This window comes from Lithobates pipiens, unplaced genomic scaffold, assembly GCF_037356315.1.
Source record: "Lithobates pipiens isolate NorthernLeopardFrog02 unplaced genomic scaffold, aLitPip1_a1.2 Scaffold_8, whole genome shotgun sequence".
Taxonomy (NCBI): Eukaryota; Metazoa; Chordata; class Amphibia; order Anura; family Ranidae; genus Lithobates; species Lithobates pipiens.
The window spans coordinates 671,643,156-671,667,558 of NW_027507903.1; the positions used below are offsets into that span (position 1 = coordinate 671,643,156).

The 24,403-nt window shown below is 47.0% G+C and overlaps 1 protein-coding gene across 7 annotated transcripts in view; it reads left to right on the forward strand.

Annotated features, from left to right (window-relative positions):
• LOC143961945 (uncharacterized) overlaps positions 1 to 24,403 on the forward strand; it is a 208,777-nt gene that overhangs the window by 75,855 nt on the left and 108,519 nt on the right. The window contains exon 12 of one of the 7 annotated variants that reach the window (XM_077471283.1): positions 20,152 to 20,303. The exons of the other annotated variants lie outside the window; for them this stretch is intronic. Coding sequence (XP_077327409.1) covers positions 20,152 to 20,303 — 152 coding nt within the window. The remainder of the gene's footprint in view (positions 1 to 20,151; positions 20,304 to 24,403) is intronic. 7 annotated transcript variants of the gene reach the window in all.

The following is a 24,403-nucleotide window of genomic DNA, read 5'->3' on the forward strand; positions in this document are numbered from 1 at the left end:
GTCTGCTAAACACTAATACACAACCTGCTTGGTCCACAAAAGTTCTTATAAGGACTGGTAACTTGGTATAGGGTGCTACGGTACATAGGCTTGAGTGCGGTACAGTCTGCTGTTCTGTAAGGACCGCTATCGGTCCACAATAGATAGGGTTGACGTGCACCACTGCTGACCGCTGCCCTATACTGCAGCAGTCCTTCAGCGGTATAGGGACTGACGTACAGTCTGCTAATCACTAACACACAACCTGCTTGTTCCACAAAAGTTCTTATAAGGACTGGTAACTTGGTATAGGGTGCTACGGTACATAGGCTTGAGTGCGGTACAGTCTGCTGTTCTGTAAGGACCGCTATCGGTCCACAATAGATAGGGTTGACGTGCACCACTGCTGACCGCTGCCCTATACTGCAGCAGTCCTTCAGCGGTATAGGGACTGACGTACAGTCTGCTAAACACTAATACACAACCTGCTTGGTCCACAAAAGTTCTTATAAGGACTGGTAACTTGGTATAGGGTGCTACGGTACATAGGCTTGAGTGCGGTACAGTCTGCTGTTCTGTAAGGACCGCTATCGGTCCACAATAGATAGGGTTGACGTGCACCACTGCTGACCGCTCACCTATACTGCAGCAGTCCTTCAGCGGTATAGGGACTGACGTACAGTCTGCTAATCACTAACACACAACCTGCTTGTTCCACAAAAGTTCTTATAAGGACTGGTAACTTGGTATAGGGTGCTACGGTACATAGGCTTGAGTGCGGTACAGTCTGCTGTTCTGTAAGGACCGCTATCGGTCCACAATAGATAGGGTTGACGTGCACCACTGCTGACCGCTGCCCTATACTGCAGCAGTCCTTCAGCGGTATAGGGACTGACGTACAGTCTGCTAATCACTAACACACAACCTGCTTGTTCCACAAAAGTTCTTATAAGGACTGGTAACTTGGTATAGGGTGCTACGGTACATAGGCTTGAGTGCGGTACAGTCTGCTGTTCTGTAAGGACCGCTATCGGTCCACAATAGATAGGGTTGACGTGCACCACTGCTGACCGCTGCCCTATACTGCAGCAGTCCTTCAGCGGTATAGGGACTGACGTACAGTCTGCTAAACACTAATACACAACCTGCTTGGTCCACAAAAGTTCTTATAAGGACTGGTAACTTGGTATAGGGTGCTACGGTACATAGGCTTGAGTGCGGTACAGTCTGCTGTTCTGTAAGGACCGCTATCGGTCCACAATAGATAGGGTTGACGTGCACCACTGCTGACCGCTGCCCTATACTGCAGCAGTCCTTCAGCGGTATAGGGACTGACGTACAGTCTGCTAATCACTAACACACAACCTGCTTGTTCCACAAAAGTTCTTATAAGGACTGGTAACTTGGTATAGGGTGCTACGGTACATAGGCTTGAGTGCGGTACAGTCTGCTGTTCTGTAAGGACCGCTATCGGTCCACAATAGATAGGGTTGACGTGCACCACTGCTGACCGCTGCCCTATACTGCAGCAGTCCTTCAGCGGTATAGGGACTGACGTACAGTCTGCTAAACACTAATACACAACCTGCTTGGTCCACAAAAGTTCTTATAAGGACTGGTAACTTGGTATAGGGTGCTACGGTACATAGGCTTGAGTGCGGTACAGTCTGCTGTTCTGTAAGGACCGCTATCGGTCCACAATAGATAGGGTTGACGTGCACCACTGCTGACCGCTGCCCTATACTGCAGCAGTCCTTCAGCGGTATAGGGACTGACGTACAGTCTGCTAATCACTAACACACAACCTGCTTGTTCCACAAAAGTTCTTATAAGGACTGGTAACTTGGTATAGGGTGCTACGGTACATAGGCTTGAGTGCGGTACAGTCTGCTGTTCTGTAAGGACCGCTATCGGTCCACAATAGATAGGGTTGACGTGCACCACTGCTGACCGCTGCCCTATACTGCAGCAGTCCTTCAGCGGTATAGGGACTGACGTACAGTCTGCTAAACACTAATACACAACCTGCTTGGTCCACAAAAGTTCTTATAAGGACTGGTAACTTGGTATAGGGTGCTACGGTACATAGGCTTGAGTGCGGTACAGTCTGCTGTTCTGTAAGGACCGCTATCGGTCCACAATAGATAGGGTTGACGTGCACCACTGCTGACCGCTGCCCTATACTGCAGCAGTCCTTCAGCGGTATAGGGACTGACGTACAGTCTGCTAATCACTAACACACAACCTGCTTGTTCCACAAAAGTTCTTATAAGGACTGGTAACTTGGTATAGGGTGCTACGGTACATAGGCTTGAGTGCGGTACAGTCTGCTGTTCTGTAAGGACCGCTATCGGTCCACAATAGATAGGGTTGACGTGCACCACTGCTGACCGCTGCCCTATACTGCAGCAGTCCTTCAGCGGTATAGGGACTGACGTACAGTCTGCTAAACACTAATACACAACCTGCTTGGTCCACAAAAGTTCTTATAAGGACTGGTAACTTGGTATAGGGTGCTACGGTACATAGGCTTGAGTGCGGTACAGTCTGCTGTTCTGTAAGGACCGCTATCGGTCCACAATAGATAGGGTTGACGTGCACCACTGCTGACCGCTCACCTATACTGCAGCAGTCCTTCAGCGGTATAGGGACTGACGTACAGTCTGCTAATCACTAACACACAACCTGCTTGTTCCACAAAAGTTCTTATAAGGACTGGTAACTTGGTATAGGGTGCTACGGTACATAGGCTTGAGTGCGGTACAGTCTGCTGTTCTGTAAGGACCGCTATCGGTCCACAATAGATAGGGTTGACGTGCACCACTGCTGACCGCTGCCCTATACTGCAGCAGTCCTTCAGCGGTATAGGGACTGACGTACAGTCTGCTAAACACTAACACACAACCTGCTTGTTCCACAAAAGTTCTTATAAGGACTGGTAACTTGGTATAGGGTGCTACGGTACATAGGCTTGAGTGCGGTACAGTCTGCTGTTCTGTAAGGACCGCTATCGGTCCACAATAGATAGGGTTGACGTGCACCACTGCTGACCGCTGCCCTATACTGCAGCAGTCCTTCAGCGGTATAGGGACTGACGTACAGTCTGCTAAACACTAATACACAACCTGCTTGGTCCACAAAAGTTCTTATAAGGACTGGTAACTTGGTATAGGGTGCTACGGTACATAGGCTTGAGTGCGGTACAGTCTGCTGTTCTGTAAGGACCGCTATCGGTCCACAATAGATAGGGTTGACGTGCACCACTGCTGACCGCTGCCCTATACTGCAGCAGTCCTTCAGCGGTATAGGGACTGACGTACAGTCTGCTAAACACTAACACACAACCTGCTTGTTCCACAAAAGTTCTTATAAGGACTGGTAACTTGGTATAGGGTGCTACGGTACATAGGCTTGAGTGCGGTACAGTCTGCTGTTCTGTAAGGACCGCTATCGGTCCACAATAGATAGGGTTGACGTGCACCACTGCTGACCGCTGCCCTATACTGCAGCAGTCCTTCAGCGGTATAGGGACTGACGTACAGTCTGCTAAACACTAATACACAACCTGCTTGGTCCACAAAAGTTCTTATAAGGACTGGTAACTTGGTATAGGGTGCTACGGTACATAGGCTTGAGTGCGGTACAGTCTGCTGTTCTGTAAGGACCGCTATCGGTCCACAATAGATAGGGTTGACGTGCACCACTGCTGACCGCTGCCCTATACTGCAGCAGTCCTTCAGCGGTATAGGGACTGACGTACAGTCTGCTAATCACTAACACACAACCTGCTTGTTCCACAAAAGTTCTTATAAGGACTGGTAACTTGGTATAGGGTGCTACGGTACATAGGCTTGAGTGCGGTACAGTCTGCTGTTCTGTAAGGACCGCTATCGGTCCACAATAGATAGGGTTGACGTGCACCACTGCTGACCGCTGCCCTATACTGCAGCAGTCCTTCAGCGGTATAGGGACTGACGTACAGTCTGCTAAACACTAATACACAACCTGCTTGGTCCACAAAAGTTCTTATAAGGACTGGTAACTTGGTATAGGGTGCTACGGTACATAGGCTTGAGTGCGGTACAGTCTGCTGTTCTGTAAGGACCGCTATCGGTCCACAATAGATAGGGTTGACGTGCACCACTGCTGACCGCTGCCCTATACTGCAGCAGTCCTTCAGCGGTATAGGGACTGACGTACAGTCTGCTAATCACTAACACACAACCTGCTTGTTCCACAAAAGTTCTTATAAGGACTGGTAACTTGGTATAGGGTGCTACGGTACATAGGCTTGAGTGCGGTACAGTCTGCTGTTCTGTAAGGACCGCTATCGGTCCACAATAGATAGGGTTGACGTGCACCACTGCTGACCGCTGCCCTATACTGCAGCAGTCCTTCAGCGGTATAGGGACTGACGTACAGTCTGCTAAACACTAATACACAACCTGCTTGGTCCACAAAAGTTCTTATAAGGACTGGTAACTTGGTATAGGGTGCTACGGTACATAGGCTTGAGTGCGGTACAGTCTGCTGTTCTGTAAGGACCGCTATCGGTCCACAATAGATAGGGTTGACGTGCACCACTGCTGACCGCTGCCCTATACTGCAGCAGTCCTTCAGCGGTATAGGGACTGACGTACAGTCTGCTAATCACTAACACACAACCTGCTTGTTCCACAAAAGTTCTTATAAGGACTGGTAACTTGGTATAGGGTGCTACGGTACATAGGCTTGAGTGCGGTACAGTCTGCTGTTCTGTAAGGACCGCTATCGGTCCACAATAGATAGGGTTGACGTGCACCACTGCTGACCGCTGCCCTATACTGCAGCAGTCCTTCAGCGGTATAGGGACTGACGTACAGTCTGCTAAACACTAATACACAACCTGCTTGGTCCACAAAAGTTCTTATAAGGACTGGTAACTTGGTATAGGGTGCTACGGTACATAGGCTTGAGTGCGGTACAGTCTGCTGTTCTGTAAGGACCGCTATCGGTCCACAATAGATAGGGTTGACGTGCACCACTGCTGACCGCTGCCCTATACTGCAGCAGTCCTTCAGCGGTATAGGGACTGACGTACAGTCTGCTAAACACTAACACACAACCTGCTTGTTCCACAAAAGTTCTTATAAGGACTGGTAACTTGGTATAGGGTGCTACGGTACATAGGCTTGAGTGCGGTACAGTCTGCTGTTCTGTAAGGACCGCTATCGGTCCACAATAGATAGGGTTGACGTGCACCACTGCTGACCGCTGCCCTATACTGCAGCAGTCCTTCAGCGGTATAGGGACTGACGTACAGTCTGCTAAACACTAATACACAACCTGCTTGGTCCACAAAAGTTCTTATAAGGACTGGTAACTTGGTATAGGGTGCTACGGTACATAGGCTTGAGTGCGGTACAGTCTGCTGTTCTGTAAGGACCGCTATCGGTCCACAATAGATAGGGTTGACGTGCACCACTGCTGACCGCTGCCCTATACTGCAGCAGTCCTTCAGCGGTATAGGGACTGACGTACAGTCTGCTAATCACTAACACACAACCTGCTTGTTCCACAAAAGTTCTTATAAGGACTGGTAACTTGGTATAGGGTGCTACGGTACATAGGCTTGAGTGCGGTACAGTCTGCTGTTCTGTAAGGACCGCTATCGGTCCACAATAGATAGGGTTGACGTGCACCACTGCTGACCGCTGCCCTATACTGCAGCAGTCCTTCAGCGGTATAGGGACTGACGTACAGTCTGCTAATCACTAACACACAACCTGCTTGTTCCACAAAAGTTCTTATAAGGACTGGTAACTTGGTATAGGGTGCTACGGTACATAGGCTTGAGTGCGGTACAGTCTGCTGTTCTGTAAGGACCGCTATCGGTCCACAATAGATAGGGTTGACGTGCACCACTGCTGACCGCTGCCCTATACTGCAGCAGTCCTTCAGCGGTATAGGGACTGACGTACAGTCTGCTAAACACTAATACACAACCTGCTTGGTCCACAAAAGTTCTTATAAGGACTGGTAACTTGGTATAGGGTGCTACGGTACATAGGCTTGAGTGCGGTACAGTCTGCTGTTCTGTAAGGACCGCTATCGGTCCACAATAGATAGGGTTGACGTGCACCACTGCTGACCGCTCACCTATACTGCAGCAGTCCTTCAGCGGTATAGGGACTGACGTACAGTCTGCTAATCACTAACACACAACCTGCTTGTTCCACAAAAGTTCTTATAAGGACTGGTAACTTGGTATAGGGTGCTACGGTACATAGGCTTGAGTGCGGTACAGTCTGCTGTTCTGTAAGGACCGCTATCGGTCCACAATAGATAGGGTTGACGTGCACCACTGCTGACCGCTGCCCTATACTGCAGCAGTCCTTCAGCGGTATAGGGACTGACGTACAGTCTGCTAAACACTAATACACAACCTGCTTGGTCCACAAAAGTTCTTATAAGGACTGGTAACTTGGTATAGGGTGCTACGGTACATAGGCTTGAGTGCGGTACAGTCTGCTGTTCTGTAAGGACCGCTATAGGTCCACAATAGATAGGGTTGACGTGCACCACTGCTGACCGCTCACCTATACTGCAGCAGTCCTTCAGCGGTATAGGGACTAAGAGTTTTGTCACAGGGTCATTTAAAAAATGACATGCAGAGGAAGAGGCAGGCCCTTCCGCAGGGGTGGTAGGGGTAGGGCAGGAGCAACAGGCTTGAGCCAAAGTGGGAAGTTGCAGAAGGTGCGTTCAATTACTTTAAAGGATGCACCAGACTTGGTTGAGTGGCTCGCTCAGCCTTACTCTTCTGCACCCTCCTCATCCTCTCGATCTGCACCCTCTTCTTCACTCTCTGCTATGTGCACCCCCAAAGACACTACCACCAACAACACGACCACCACCACCACCACCACATACCTTCCGCTTGAGTCACTGGAATTATTTTCCGATCCATATCAAGAGGACATTTCTGATGCGCAGCCACTCTTGGTATTGGATCAGGAAGAGGAGGTAGCAATAAGCGCTACTCAGCAGTCTGACGCCAGTACCCAGATCAGCCCAAGGAGGAGGTTGGTCCCCGGTGTTGCTGCCTACTCCGAGATCTCTACTTATAGCGGTGGGGAAGGTGACGTTGATGATGACGTGTCTAGTGATGTCACGTGGGTGCCCACAAGAGAGGAAGAGGAGGGGAGTTCAGAGGGAGATATGGACCAGCAGATAGGGAGGAGAAGCAGCAATGACTTACATTGCACAGCAGGGACAAAGCAGACTGCAAATGTATCAGGAGCGAGTCATCGACCATGTACGGTCACATCTGGCGCTCCCAGGACACCGGCACATGGCTCCGCAGTGTGGGCTTTTTTTAACGTGTCCGCTGCTGACAATAGCGTTGCCATCTGCAATCTTTGCAGTCAACGCGTTAGTCGCGGTAAGCCCAATACTCACCTAGGGACGACCGCCTTAAGAAGGCACATGAGCAGCCATCACCGAGCCCAGTGGGAGCAACGGAACACACAAAGCCACACTGCAGGCTCTCACCGTCCAGCCTCGTCTTCTACTTCTCCTTCTCCTCTCTCCTCACAATTGTCCTCCACTCCACCTTCCATCACGCCAAGCTCACATTTTTCTGCAAAAAGGCAGGCTTCCGTGGGCCTAATGTTTGAGCGTAAAAAAATGATGATGCCGGATAACCCTCTTGCCCAACGGTTGGCGGCTGGCTTGTCAGAACTCATAGCCCGCCAACTACTGCCATATAAACTGGTGGACTCGGAGGCCTTTCGCAAATTTGTGGCCATTGGAACACCACAATGGAAGGTCCCAGGAAGGAAGTATTTCTCAGAGAAGGGCATCCCAGAGCTATATGGCCATGTTCAGCGGCAAGTGAATGTATCTCTGGCACACAGTGTCGGTGCCAAGATACATCTGACCACAGACACGTGGTCTAGCAAACACGGGCAGGGAAGGTATATCAGTTTTACTGCCCACTGGGTGAACCTTCTGACGGCCGTCAAGCATGTAACCCGTGGCACCCGTGTAGATTTGGTTTTACCGCCACGGATTGCATGCAGGCCTGACTCTTCTTCTCCTCCTCCTACTCCATCCTCCTCCCTCTCCTCCTCAGCTGCCTCCTCCTTTTCCGCTGCTAGCGTCTCTTCCACTGCACCGCCCAAGCTCCCCAGAACCTATTCCACATGCCAGGTGAGACGTTGCCATGCCGTGCTGCGTCTGTTGTGCCTGGAAGCAAAGAGCCACACTGGCCCGGCACTCCTTTCAGCTTTGCGTTCACAGGCAGATGAGTGGCTAACACCGCTCAATTTGACAGTTGGTAAAGTGGTGTGTGACAACGGTGCCAATCTGCTTAGCGCATTGAAACAGGGCAAAATCACGCACGTGCCGTGCATGGCACACGTCTTAAACTTGGTCGTGCAGCGATTCCTTGTCAAATACCCTGGGGTCCAGGACATCTTGCGGCAGGCAAGGAAAATCTCGGCCCATTTCAGAAGATCTTACACGGCCATGGCTCGCCTTGCTGACATTCAGCGGCGACACCATCTGCCGGTCAGACGTCTTATTTGCGATTGCCCGACGCGATGGAACTCAACCTTCTATATGCTTGATAGGCTGCTCCAGCAGAAACGTGCAGTTAACGTCTACCTGTATGAACTCTGCGAAAGAAACGGTTCTGGGGAGCTGGGTTTTTTTTCACCGCGCCAGTGGCTGCTCATGCGCGACACATGCAGACTTCTGCGGCCATTTGAGGAGATCACCAAACTGGTCAGTCGCAGCCATGGCGCCATCAGTGACATGGTACCTTATGCCTTCTTTCTGGAGCGTGCATTGCGTCGTGTCATTGATCAGGCTGTGGAGGAGCAGGAGCGGGAAGATGAGGAAGTCGCAATGCTGGATGAATTCCCAGGGGGGGCTACTCTATCTGAGACAAGTCAACAACAGGAGTCTGATGAGGAGTCAGAGGAGGATGGTGCCGGGGCGGATGAGCAGGAGCAAGAAGAGCATGCTTTAAACCTTTCTGGGATCCCTGTTGTGCGAGGATGGGGAGAGGAGAATGAAGAGGACGACATTATCCTGGATGATGAGCAGGAGCCAGGCCACCACACCGCTTCCACTTTAGTGCAAATGGGGGCCTTCATGCTCCAGTGTTTTAATAGGGACCCCCGTATAAAAAGCATGAGGGTCAAGGACCAGTACTGGGTGGCAACGTACTTAGACCCCCGGTACAAACACAAAATGGCGGAAATGTTACCGCCGTCGCAGAGGGCTGTCAGAATGCAGCACTTCCAGGCCTTGCTTCGAGAAATGCTGCATTCTGCTTTTGCGTGCGCTGGCAGAGGAGCAATTCCCACTCCCAGAGAAGGATTTGCGGGTACCAATCCAACAGCGCCTGCAAGAAGAGGCCGGTTTGAAGATGTGTTGGTGACTTCGGATATGAGGTCATTCTTTCAGCCGACCCATCGACAGGTGTCATCCGGATCCAGCATCAGGGAACGCCTAGACCGTCAGGTGTCCGACTACATTGGGTTAACGGCCGATGTGGACGCTCTGAGGAGTGATGAACCCCTAGACTACTGGGTGGGCAGGCTTGACCTCTGGCCAGAGCTTGCCCAATTTGCAATCGAACTGTTGGCTTGCCCCTCATCCAGTGTCCTGTCCGAAAGGACGTTCAGCGCAGCAGGGGGGATTGTGACCGATAAGCGTACTCGCCTAGCTCACCACAGTGTTAACTACCTCACATTTCTAAAAATGAATGAGGCATGGATCTCGGAGGAATTCAACACATGTGACCAGTAGACCATGTATATGTCTATAAACTATTTTTTTAATCAAGCACACAGACCTTCTTAATTCATTTGGCTCACTTCCTTGACCCAAAAAAGCACACCGTACTATATGCCCCTACCCTCCTCTTTGAAGAGGTTGAGCGGTGTCATATTTCTACTGGGGCTGCTTATTATGAGGGGTTCCCACCATCCCTGTGCTGTGCTGACTTCCTCCTGGGGGTTCTTATTATGAGGGGATCACACCATCCCTGTGCTGTGCTGACTTCCTCCTGGGGCTGCTTACGGTGCTGCTGTCAGTGCTGTATGTCACGGTGCTGCTGTCAGCGCTGTATGTCACGGTGCTGCTGTCAGCGCTGTATGTCACGGTGCTGCTGTCAGCGCTGTATGTCACGGTGCTGCTGTCAGCGCTGTATGTCACGGTGCTGCTGTCAGCGCTGTATGTCACGGTGCTGCTGTCAGCGCTGTATGTCACGGTGCTGCTGTCAGCGCTGTATGTCACGGTGCTGCTGTCAGCGCTGTATGTCACGGTGCTGCTGTCAGCGCTGTATGTCACGGTGCTGCTGTCAGCGCTGTATGTCACGGTGCTGCTGTCAGCGCTGTATGTCACGGTGCTGCTGTCAGCGCTGTATGTCACGGTGCTGCTGTCAGTGCTCTGTATTACGGTGCTGCTGTCAGATGCCTCTATCACGGTGCATGTGTCATTCCGGTATGTCACGCTGCTGGTGATCATCTCCTGCACCCTCTTCTTTGCCTACCCTGGTCCCTGACCTTCCCTCTCCTCCATTGCCTTCATTAGCTCCATAGTCCTGAATTGTTAGAACAATTTCCCAAATAAAATAAAAATGCTTGTAGTTATCGATCCCAAATTCACCTCATACATGTATTATGTCATTGTCCAGATGGTGGGACTACGTTTTACCCCCTAATAATTACCACGTGGCCGCAAATTCGACATGAAGGTTTGCAAAGTTCGCCTCCCATTGAAGTCAATGGGGCCCGCGGCGAACGTTCGGTTTCGCGAACGTTTGGGTCCGTTCGCATTTCGCGTTCGCGAAACGTCCCGTCGGAAGTTCGTCCATCACTAATCATATTGTCCTATTTTTATGCCACTGATGTCCAGATTAGTGTGTATATATTCAGCTAAAGGCTCTATTGCTAAGCAAAATATTATTGGGGAAAGTGGGCATCCTTGTCTAGTGCCATTGGATAAATTGAAGCCTTTGGAGATTAATCCCGAGGAGAGTACTTTTTGCTGAGGGTTGGGAATATAATGACATAATAGCTGAGTGTATGAATCCTTTCATGCCAAATTTTTCTAATGTTTTGGAGATATATTGCCAATGCCTTCTATTGAATGTTTTTTTAGCGTTTAAGGCCGCGTACACACGGGCGGATTGTCCGTACCAACTTAGTTCGTCAGACAGTCTGACAGACAGTCCGTCCAACTTTAGAATGAACGGACTTGACCACACACGATGAACGAACAGTCCGCTGAAAACTTGCGCGATGACGTGTACGGCACGTACGACGGGACTAGAAATTCGACGTCCAATACACTGCAATGCAACCTTCGCCGTCTAAATCCTTTCTGAGCATGCGCCATACTTAGACCGTCCAACTTGCCTACTCACGAGCGGACTGTCCGCTGAAACCAAGTTTGGACGGACAAAATTACGGAAATTCCGTAAGACTTTGTTCGTCAGACAGTCCGCTGAAAAAGTCCGCTGAAGCCCACACACGAGCGGATTGTCCGCTGAAACACGGTTCAGCGGACTAAGTTGGGCGGACAATCCTCTCGTGTGTACGTGGCCTAAAGCTGAAGAATGGGTGTTTTTAGTTATTTCCAATATGGATTAGATTCACCAATCTTCTAGTGCCGTCAGGGGCTTGTCTGCCTTTAACAAATCCTACTTGATCTGGCCCAATGAGATAAGATATATTTATTTAAGTCATATTTATTAAACTATTGGCTATAACCTTTACATACATTTTTATGTCTACATTTAGTAGTGATATAGGTCTTTAATTTATGGGTGATGTTGGTTCTTTATCTGGTTTTGGGGTGGTAATTATTAATGCTTCTAGCATCTCTTTTGGGAATTGGCAAGATAATGCTGTTTGATTGAACGTTTTGGTCAGATGAGGCGATAGTATTTCACTAAATGCTTGGAAATATTCTCCTGAGAGTCCATCTATGCCTGGGGTTTTGTTTTTAGAGAGGGGTTTTATAACTTTGAGAGTTTCTTGTGATGAGGTTGGGTTGTTGATTTGTTGTAGATCTTCCAGATCTATTTTTGGCAGGTTGATATTTTTTAGATAGGCATGCTATTTTTTGGGGTGAAGGTTGTGGGGTGGATTGATCTTCTTTAAGGTTATATGGAGATTCATAATATTCTGAGAAGGAATCAAATATTTCTTGGGGGTTGTAAATTGCTTTATTTGATTTGTGGTGAATTAACGTACTAATTTTGTTTTTATTTTGACATTTGCATAGTTACATAGTTACATAGTAGGTGAGGTCGAAAAAAGACACAAGTCCAACCTATGTGTGTGATTATGTGTCAGTATTACATTGTATTTCCCTGTATGTTGTGGTTGTTCAGATGCTTATATAATAGTTTCTTGAAACTATTGATGTCGCCCACTGGGACCACCGCCTGTGGAAGGGAATTCCACATCCTAACCGCTCTTACAATAAGGAACCCTAGTTTAAGGTTAAACCTCCTTTCTTCTAATTTTAATAAGTGGCCATGTGTCTTATTAAATTCCCTTACAATGAAAAGTTTTATCCCTATTGTGGGGTCACCAGTACGGTATTTGTAAATTTAAATCATATCCCCTCTCAAGCGTCTCTTCTCCAGAGAGAATAAGTTCAGTGCTGTCAACCTTTCCTCATAACTAATATCCTCCAGACCCTTTATTAGCTTTGTTGCCCTGCTTTGTACTCGCTCCATTTCCAGTACATCCTTCCTGAGGACTGGAGCCAAGAACTGGACAGCATAATCTAGGTGTGCCTGGACCAGAGTCTTGTAGAGCGGGAGAATGATTGTTTTATCTCTGGAGTTTGATCCCTTTTTAAAGTGGTTGTAAAGTTATTATTTATTTTTTATTTTTTTAAATAACAAACATGTTATACTTACCTCTACTGTGCAGCTCATTTTGCACACAGTGGCCCTGAGCCTGGTCTTCTGGAGTCCCTCTGCGGCTGTCTTGGCTTCCCACCGCAAGTACTTCTCACGTTCATGCGAGCTCCCTCTCATGGTGAGAAGTACTTGCCGGTGCGCTCCCGTGATACAGCCAGCGGCTATAGTCGCTTACTGTATCACTCGGCCCCGCCCCTGGCGCGACGCCTCATTGGATGTGATTGAAAGCAGCGCGAGTCAATGGCTGCGCTGCTTTTAATCCATCCACTGTATTAGCGGCAAGGCTGAGCGGCGGAGAGGATGTCCGAGTCACAGTCCACAGAGTTCCACAGAGTCAAACGTAGAGCGCACGGCAAGCAGGAAACAGGAAGCCGAACACACAATGATACACAATGGTTGATCAGCAGCGCTGGCTTGCGGTGCACAGGTTAATATAAGGTTCCCTGATAGGGCCTGGGGTGGAGCATTGCTTAGAGGAGAGGTTATAAAAACCACCAGGTGGAAGTAGCTGGCCTCTTAGTCTGAACACATGAGGAGAGGTAAGCAAACACAGGAAGATCACTGCATAACCATGACACTTTTATTGCCAATATTGCTCCTTTTGTTTTCTTGGTGTTGGTTGGATAGAAATATATGAGGGAATTTGTGGTGGGAGAATTTTAGCGCTTTGTTCATAGCCAAATGTGATTCTTGAATGCATACAATGTCACTTTTAATGAGTTTTAACATGTCATACCAGAGAGCTTTCCGCTTAAATTTGCTGTCGAGGCCTTTTGCATTGTGTGACATTAGTTTAACCACTTCAATACAGGGCACTTAAACACCTTCCTGCCCAGACCAATTTTCAGCTTTCAGCGCTGTCGCACTTTGAATGACAATTGCGCGGTCATGCTACACTGTACCCAAATGAAATTTTTATCATTTTTTTCCCACAAATAGAGCTTTCTTTTGGTGGTATTTGATCACCTCTATGGTTTTTATTTTTTGCGCTACAAATAAAAAAATACTGAAAATTTTGAAAAAAAAATGTTTTTTTTGTTTCAGTTTCAAAACTTTGTAAATAAGTACGTTTTCTCCTTCACTGATGGGGCTACACTGATGGGCACTGATAAGGCGGCACTGATGGGCACCAATGAAGTGGCACTGATGAGGTGGCATTGATGGACACTGATATGTGGCACTGATATGTGGCACTGATGGGCGGCACGGATGGGCGACACGGATGGGCGACACGGATGGGCGACACAAATTGGCACTAATAGCTGGCACGGATTGGCATGGATGGGCGGCACAGATGGGCATGGATGGGCGGCACAGATGGGCATGGGTGGGCACTCATAGGCGGCACAGGTGGGCACTCATAGGCGGCATTGGTGTTATACTGTACTAATGGATGCCAATCAGTGCCAAACAATAATGCATGCCAATCAGTGATGCCCATTGTGGGCACTGATTGGCATCCATTATGGGCACTGATTGGCATCCATTGTGCTGACTGGCATCCCTGGTGCTCTAGGGAGGATTACCTTTTCCCTGGTGGTCTGGTGGCATCCCTGGTGGTCCAGTGTGGGCATCCTCGGGGGGGCTGTGCTGATAATCGATCAGCACAGACCCCCCCTGTCAGAGGAGCAGCCGATCGGCTCTCCTCTACTCGCGTCTGACAGACGCGAGTGAGGGAAAGCCGATCACCGGCTCTTCCCATTTACACTGTGATCAGCCGTGATTGGACACGGCTGATCACGTGGTAAAGAGTCTCCGTCGGAGACTCTTTACCGAGATCGTAGTTGCCGGGCGTCACACTGACACCCCGCAACAACGATCGCCGCGATGCGCGCCTCCGGGGGCGCGCAGCGGCTCATAATCCTGATCACATCATATGACGTCCGATCAGGATTATGCAACCACTTTGCCACCGTCAATTCCCTATAGGGCGGGCGGCAAGTGGTTAAGATCCATGGAAATGTCTGTAAGCATTGTTAATGAATATCATTAGTAGATTCTTTGTATGAGGTAAAGAGACATCGGTACTAACAGAGTTGGTTCCATTTTCATCCAGTAGATGGAAGTATTGTATTTTGTATGCTACTGAGTGGAGAAAAAAAGAAATAAACCAGAAAACATATTTATAACAGTACTGTATAATAAAAATAGGAAATATATAAATGCCTGTGTACAGAGACTGTCTGTGGGGGGTAATATCGTCAGGGAAGAGTTAAACTTGAAACAGAAGATTCCCCCGATTGGGGGCTCCCTGAGCAATACGGTACCTGAGGCATTAATTATCATATGCCGTTGTATATAATAAGCTAGTAAACAAGTAGCATTGTGTGTTGTGAGGAATTTGGAAACCTCTTAAGAAAGGAGAATCATTTCGCCTAGGACTTTTTTTTTTCCCAGGAGTGGTTTTGTTAAGTGAGATTTCTTCATCTTTTGGTAATAATCCCCAGATTTTCAAATTGTATTGTCTTCCACGTTGGTAATGTTGTATGTAGTCTCTTCTCTGTCTATCATTATTTTTTTTTTCCTTATAGAGGATACTGTGGTTTCTGAGGATTTTGGTGATTGAATTTAAGTTTTGGCGTGCCAGGATTGTTGCTTGTGACAGATCCGAATAAAATATTCTTCCTGCATAGGGATCTGGAAGCGGTGAATTACGCCTCGTAAATTGCATCAGTTGATCTTTTACGTGGAAGAAATGATTTTTTGCGATGGCATCTCTAGGCGGTCTTTATGGTATATGTGACGGTTTAGGAAGTCTATGTGCGCGGTCTATCATCAGTTCTTGTTGGGGAGTTGCAGGGAGCAGTTTAGAAATCATTTCTGTTAGAAATCTTTTCAGGTCAGCAGGTTTAATATTTGCAGGAATTCTGCAGAATTGTATATTATTCCTTCTGGACCTATATTCCAGGTCTGAGGCTTTAAGTTTTAGATTTCTGATTTCATTTTCCACATCAAAATGTGTGTCAACTAATTCATTATGAGCAGGGCCGTCTTTAATATTGATTGGACCCTGGGCAAAAATTTTTTTGGTGCCCCCCAGATCAGATCAGATCAGGCAGCAGTTGCGATTGGTTGCCAGCAGTTACAGCATATCATTACTGCTTACTGACTGGTTGCTAGAGGTTACAGCACACATTACGGCTCACTCATTAGTTGCTAGAGGTTACAGCAAATGATTTCTGGTTGTTAATTGGTTGCTTGAGATTACTGTACAGTATTACTGATCACTGATTGGTTGCTAGAGGTTACAGCACATCATCTCCTCATTTCACTATGATATACATATGAATGCCACCTTTATTTACATATCAATGCCGCCAGTCACAGCTATTTACTTATGAATGCTGCCGCTATTTACATATGAATGTCGGTTATTTACATGTAAGCACAGGGTCTGCAGGTGAGTCATTTGTACACAACAATAAGGCAGAGCTGGGCAGCATTAGTACCAGGACTTCACACTGAGATATTGGGACACAGGACTAAAACTTCAAAGGACAAGGGAATTTAAACCTTGGATAGTTGGCAAGTATGAGGCAGCTGCTTTGGGCCCCACAACAATGACAGGGCCCAGGGCAGCTGCCCCTTTTGCCCTGCCTTAAAGTCCCTAATTATGAGCTTCTGTGAAGTCACTCATTTTGTTTTCCACATATTCCACTTTGTCACCTAGTTCATCAATTTCTTGCTTTGACTGATTCATAAAATGTATCATGTCAGGCTAAAGAGCTCCCCTCAGTGACATTATAATGTCTTTAACCTCTTGCTTACTGGGCGCCTAATCCCCCCTCCTGCCCAGACCAATTTTCAGCTTTTAGCACTGTCACACTTTGAATGACAATTGTGCGGTCATACAACGATGCACCCAAATTTTATTTTTATAAAAAAATTTCTCCACAAATAGAGCTTTCTTTTTGTGGTATTTGATCACCTCTGGATTTTTAATTTTTGTTAAAAAAATTAAATACCGAAAAAAAAAATTACAAAAGCATTTTATATTTTATTAATACATTTTGCAAACAGGTCATTTTTCACCTTCGTTGATGTATGCTGATGAGGCTGCACTGATGGGCACTGATAGGCTGCATTGATGGGCACTGATAAGGCGACACTGATAAGGCGGCATTGATGGGGGCACTGAAGGGAGGCTCTGATAGATGCCACTGATGGGCACTGATGGGTGGCAGTGATGGGTACTGATCGGCACTGGTAGGTGACACTGATAGGCAGCACTGCTAGCTGGCACTGATGAGTCACTGATTGGCACCACTGGTGGGCATTGATAGGTGGCACTGATTGGTGGGAACTGTGGGCACTGATTGGTGGCACTGGCAGGCGGTACTGGTGGGCACATATGAGGTGGCTTCATCTCTTTCTCTTAGGGACAGATGTCCCTTCAACAGAAGCCGGTAATCAGCTATTTTTTCTCTTCACGCTGTCAGCGTGAGAAGAAAAAAAAAAACAATTACCGATCTTCTGTTTACATCATGTGATTAGCTGTTATTGGCTGACATCTGATCACGTGGTAAGGAGTCCCTTACTCCGATCTGTGATCACCTGAGTCTCATTGACTTGGTTGATCATAGCACATGCCGCATGTGCCCTTTAGGGGGGTGTGGCGAGCATGAAAAAGGAGAGAACGTCTGTTGAAGCCCTCCCGGCAAAGCAGATCTGCATTGTAGCCGTCGTTCGGCTATAGCGCGGATCCGAAGGTGTTAATAGTGGAATCTGATATGGGTTGACCTGTCGTAGGTATCGTATTTAGTTTTACATCATAGGGGTTAATACCCATTTGGAGTTTCACTCACATTTTCCTCAGAGGATGAAATTCTTCTCCTCCTTTTTATGGGGCTATTAATGTCAACCCGGAGCTGTAGACTGTTTCCCTGTGAGCCAGGCCGTGTCTCCTTCAGTGCTGGTGTCCTGCTGCTTTGTGCTGCCGTGAGGTGAGGAGAGACCAGCGCCATCTTTAATTTGCAGGGTCCTTCTTAATTTTTCCAATTCCCCATCTTCCCCCAGGAGATATTTTAGTCACTTTAAGCTTCAGGGAGACCTTTACCTCAGAGCTCTAACAACCTGCGACCATCCTCTGAACAGACGGCCGGCCCACCCATTTGATTTTCTAAGGGTCAGTGGGTCAAATTGATGGCCAGCGGCCAGGAAAGCAGTCAATCAGACCAATCTGTGCTTGATCAGCTGCGTGGGATGCCAGAGGAGAGATTTGGGGGTCTAATAGTAGTCTAATAAATCTAATAAAGTGGACCTGTCACGGCCCATGATGTCACAAGGGATGTTGTTCATCCCTTGTGATAGCAATAAAATTAATAAAGTGTAAAAAATGTTTTGTATAAAATAAATAATAATAAAATAAAATGTAAAGCACCCTGCCCCCCCCCCCCCACAAATGCTAGAGTGAGAGCAATAATTCTAGCACCAGATCTCTTCTGTAACTCAAAACCGGTAACCTGTAAAGGTGTTTAAAACAATGCCTTTGGAGGATTTTAACCACTTTCAGACCGGACCATTTTGCTGGTCAAAGACCAGACCACTTTTTGCGATTCGGCACTGCGTCGGTTTAACTGAAAATTGCGCGGTTGTGCGACATGGCTCCCAAACAAAATTGACGTCCTTTTTTTTTTCCCCACAAATAGAGCTTTCTTTTGGTGGTTTTTGATCACCCCTGTGGTTTTTATTTTTTGCGCTATAAACAAAAATAGAGCGACAATTTTGAAAAAAACACATTATTTTTTACTTTTTGTTATAATAAATATCCCCCAAAAATATATAAAAAAACATTTTTATCCTCAGTTTAGGCCGATACGTATTTTTCTACATATTTTTGGTAAAAAAGTTATAGCGTTTACAATATAGAGGATAGTTTTATTTTTTTTACTAGTAATGACGGCGATCAGCGATTTTTATTGTGACTGCGACATTATGGCGGACACATCGCACATTTTTGACACATTTTTGGGACCATTGTCATTTATACACAGCAGCAATCAGTGCTATATAAATGCAGTGATTCCTGTGTAAATTACACTGACAGTGAAGGGGTTAACCAGGGGGTGGCAGCGTAGGGGTTAAGTGGGGTCGTGTTACTAACTGTGGGGGGCTGGACTTTGTGTTAGTGAACACTGATCTCTGCTCCAATCACATGGAGCAGAGATCAGCGTCACTTGTTGCTAGGCAGAATGGGGAGATGCTGTTTACAACTGGATCTCCCAGTTCAGCCGCCCCATGAGACGATCGCGGGTATCTCCACGGCGATCGAGTCCGCGGGACCTGTGACGAGATTATGGGGCCCCAGGCAATAGGAGATTATACACACACAGAATACACATACACACACTGAAAAGGTACTGGAGAGGCGGGGCAGCTATAATCTTGTGATTTTATTAAAAAACACAGATTTTTACATACTGTCCCTGGTTTTATTAAAGCTGGCAACCCTGATGGGACCCCTTAGTGGCATGGGGCCCTGGGGCAGTGCCTGAGTGCCCGAATGGTCAGTCCATCCCTGGTGATAAAGGGATGTTGGCCCATAGTAGAATACCCCCATCATCCCCATAAAATGTATGTCTGCATGTAACAACATATTCGGCGACCCATCGCAGTTTGCTATGCAAGTAACGTTCCGTCGCCGCCATCTTGCTACACCCCACACTCGTCCACAGTAAGGATCCACTAAGAAAGAAGGGGGAAAGCGGACATGTTGTTACACCCACCGGAGTTTTGCTTTTTAGACGTATTTATAACAGTAAAGTGAGTTTCTTTAGTGAAATACAGTACTTAGAACTCCGCCTGACTGGTTAAATGTTGAATTTTAAAAGCAGCGGACTTCTGTCAGATTATCAAACCTGTGAGATGATTGGGGTTGCCGCTGCTTTTAAAATTCAAGATCTAAGTAGCCAGACGGAGTTCTAAGTCCTGTATTTCACTATATAAACTGACTTTACTGTTATAAATACGTGTAAAATGCAAAACTCCAGTGGGTGTAACAACATGTCCGCTTTCCCCCTTCTTAGTGTATCCTTACTGTGGCCTAGTGTAGGGTATAGCAAGATGGCGGCGACGGAACATCACTTCTGTAGCAAACAGCGATGGGTCACCGAATATGTTGTTACACCTGCTGTGCCTGATTTCCTTTTTTTTTTTATAATTTTACCATCTTGGCTGAACCGTCCGGCTATAACCATGACCATTCAGCATCACCCACATAATCCTCTTTCTTGCTCCCTCAGGCTCTTCTAATCCATTATGCAGTGAGGGATGGAAACGGTATGGACTCAACTGTTACTACTTGTCGTCAGACTCAAAACCATGGAACGACTCCAAGAAAGAGTGCGAGGACAGGGAGGCCCATCTGGTGGTCATTAACAGCGAGGAAGAGATGGTATGAATGCTGAACAGATAGACACTTCCTACTGTGACAGTTCCACTTTCAGATCACTTCAGTGTCAGCAGTATTTGATTACGATGCTCTATTACAAAAATAGAGATAGGGAAGAATAAAAAGTTTAAAAGTGGAAAAATGCTTCAGTAAAGTCCACCTTGTCTTTAGTTCTGTGCAGAATCTTGCAGAATAAGTCCAATCCGATATATCAGAGTCACTGACCCTCATAAATGACTCTTCGCACTCCTTTTTATATGGTAAGATGGGAGTCCAGGGCTGTGGGGACAGACGTGTTTTTTATTTACCCCGTTGGGTGTTGCAAAAAGGCTCCACTAAATCAAAAGGTCCCTAATTGCCAATTATTAAAAAATACATCTATATTACCAACTGATAAGGTTTCACAATTCAACAACCAACATATTATTCAGCAACATGATATTACAATTTATTAGACACCAAATGTGATATACATCTTATGCATATATTTATTTTCCAAGTTGAATTTTGCCTTATTCACCTTCTGGACCTTGTAACGTAGGTGTGTATGATGTCTGACTGATTACCATAACCAATTTTTCCGAAGATAGGTTTAGTACAGTAAGAATTATGGCGATTGTATGAATCTTAACTGTTGTCATATACCTGGTAGAGGCCAAACTAATGAGAGGGCTTCCCTTACACCTCCTGTCTAATACCCCCTGGTGTTGATGTCGCAGTCCCAACCCTGCGCTGCTCTCTTCCTTCTGGATAGGTCCTCAGGCAGCCTAGTAGCCAGATTTTGCCATAGGAGACAGTATTCCTTCACATGCAGGTGTGGCGTTTTGCTGGATGCCTTTCCCTGCATGGCTGTCCTCCTATTGAAGTTTCGGAAACTGCCAATTAATCTTGCAACTATCTAAGGATGTCCTGGCCCTAACCCTCTCTCTCCCCTCAAAAAGTTTAAGAGAAATAAACGCTCTTTTGCATTCAAGAATTGTCTGGTGCCCAATAACTCTAACTACTTTGTACCCACCATGCCTCACAACCCACCATATACAGAAGGATGTCAGCTATCTCTGGCCCTGGAGGTTCTCATTAGACCGAAGGAGGCCTGGGACCTTGCTACATTATTTAGGCTGAATTTCATTTTTTTTTTTTCCTTTTTTGTTTCCAAACATCAGAGCAAAGTTCTACTTTTTATTTTTTTCATGCTGGGTTGTTGACATTTGTAAAGAAGTACAAAAAAAAACTTTTGTGCAGATTCTGCTTCAATGACTAATGCCGCGTACACACTAGCGGAATGTCTGACAGAAAAAGTCAGATGGAATCTTTTCATCATATTCCGATCGTTTGTATGCACCATCTGACTTTTTTTTTAAATTCTGACGCACCTATAAATAGAACATGTTTTAAATATTTCTGACGGAATCCATTCCAATCGAGAAAACCGCTCGTCTGTATGCTGTTACGGCGAACCAAAAATGATGCATGCACTGAAGCAAGTACGAGACGGAGGCTATTGAACTTCCTTTTTCTAGTCCTGTCATACGTGTTGTATGTCACCACTAGTGATGGCCGAACGGTTCGCCCGGCGGTCGTTTCGCGGCGAATTTCCGACTTTCGCCGTCCGCGGGTTCGAACGCCTTTTTCCGTCGTTCGCCCCGGCGGACTTACGTGTTTAATGTATACAAGAACTTTAACCTTTCGTGACACGTTTATCATGTGTTACAGGACAACCAATTGAGACATGACAGCTCATGGACACTTGGACATTCCCCCTAACCTATAAATACACCCGATCCGGTGGCCATTTTACATTCTTTCTTCTGTCACTGTAGGGAAAGGATCCTGTGTGGAGTAGGGACAGAGAAAACGCTAGCTATTTGGTACACAAAAGTTCTTTTCAGGACTGGTATAGGTGTTAGGTCAGCAGCCTGAGTTTCTTTTGTCAGTTTAGATAAAGGGACAGAGCGCTGTATGCTGCTATTTTAGGGACAGCTCAGCCAGATTAGTCTTTCTTCATCATCATCATCATCATCATCATTAGCTGTTACTATCAGGTCCACAAAAGAGCTGTTCCAGCTAATCGTTCCAGCCTACTCTTTTTTGCCAATTTGTATAGGGACAGGCAGGAAGCAGTGTGTCAGGCAGTGAGGATAATTTTAAAGACTTGCTGTTACTATTAGTTCCACAAAGGTTCTTTTCAGGACTGGTATCAGTGGTACGGTAATAGGCTTGTACACGTATAATATTCTTTCTTCCAAATATAGAAAGAATATTATACTTGACTGCTGCCCTTCTGCTGCAGTCTGCTAATCATTCACAACTCACTTGTTCCACAAAGCTCTTTATCAGGACTGGTAACTTGGTCTGTCTAGGGTGCTACGGTACATAGGCTTGGGTGCGGTACAGTCTGCTGTTCTGTAAGGACCGCTATCGGTCCACAATACATAGGGTTGCCGTGCACTACTGCTGACCGCTGCCCTATACTGCAGCAGTCCTTCAGCGGTATAGGGACTGACGCACAGTCTGCTAAACACTAATACACAACCTGCTTGGTCCACAAAAGTTCTTATAAGGACTGGTAACTTGGTATAGGGTGCTACGGTACATAGGCCTGAGTGCAGTACAGTCTGCTGTTCTGTAAGGACCGCTATCGGTCCACAATACATAGGGTTGCCGTGCACTACTGCTGACCGCTGCCCTATACTGCAGCAGTCCTTCATTGGTATAGGGACTGACGTACAGTCTGCTAATCACTAACACACAACCTGCTTGGTCCACAAAAGTTCTTATAAGGACTGGTAACTTGGTATAGGGTGCTACGGTACATAGGCCTGAGTGCAGTACAGTCTGCTGTTCTGTAAGGACCGCTATCGGTCCACAATACATAGGGTTGCCGTGCACTACTGCTGACCGCTGCCCTATACTGCAGCAGTCCTTCATTGGTATAGGGACTGACGTACAGTCTGCTAATCACTAACACACAACCTGCTTGGTCCACAAAAGTTCTTATAAGGACTGGTAACTTGGTATAGGGTGCTACGGTACATAGGCCTGAGTGCGTTACAGTCTGCTGTTCTGTAAGGACCGCTATCGGTCCACAATACATAGGGTTGCCGTGCACTACTGCTGACCGCTGCCCTATACTGCAGCAGTCCTTCAGCGGTATAGGGACTGACGCACAGTCTGCTAAACACTAACACACAACCTGCTTGGTCCACAAAAGTTTTTATAAGGACTGGTAACTTGGTATAGGGTGCTACGGTACATAGGCCTGAGTGCAGTACAGTCTGCTGTTCTGTAAGGACCGCTATCGGTCCACAATACATAGGGTTGCCGTGCACTACTGCTGACCGCTGCCCTATACTGCAGCAGTCCTTCATTGGTATAGGGACTGACGTACAGTCTGCTAATCACTAACACACAACCTGCTTGGTCCACAAAAGTTCTTATAAGGACTGGTAACTTGGTATAGGGTGCTACGGTACATAGGCCTGAGTGCGTTACAGTCTGCTGTTCTGTAAGGACCGCTATCGGTCCACAATACATAGGGTTGCCGTGCACTACTGCTGACCGCTGCCCTATACTGCAGCAGTCCTTCATTGGTATAGGGACTGACGTACAGTCTGCTAATCACTAACACACAACCTGCTTGTTCCACAAAAGTTCTTATAAGGACTGGTAACTTGGTATAGGGTGCTACGGTACATAGGCTTGAGTGCGGTACAGTCTGCTGTTCTGTAAGGACCGCTATCGGTCCACAATAGATAGGGTTGACGTGCACCACTGCTGACCGCTGCCCTATACTGCAGCAGTCCTTCAGCGGTATAGGGACTGACGTACAGTCTGCTAAACACTAATACACAACCTGCTTGGTCCACAAAAGTTCTTATAAGGACTGGTAACTTGGTATAGGGTGCTACGGTACATAGGCTTGAGTGCGGTACAGTCTGCTGTTCTGTAAGGACCGCTATCGGTCCACAATAGATAGGGTTGACGTGCACCACTGCTGACCGCTGCCCTATACTGCAGCAGTCCTTCAGCGGTATAGGGACTGACGTACAGTCTGCTAAACACTAATACACAACCTGCTTGGTCCACAAAAGTTCTTATAAGGA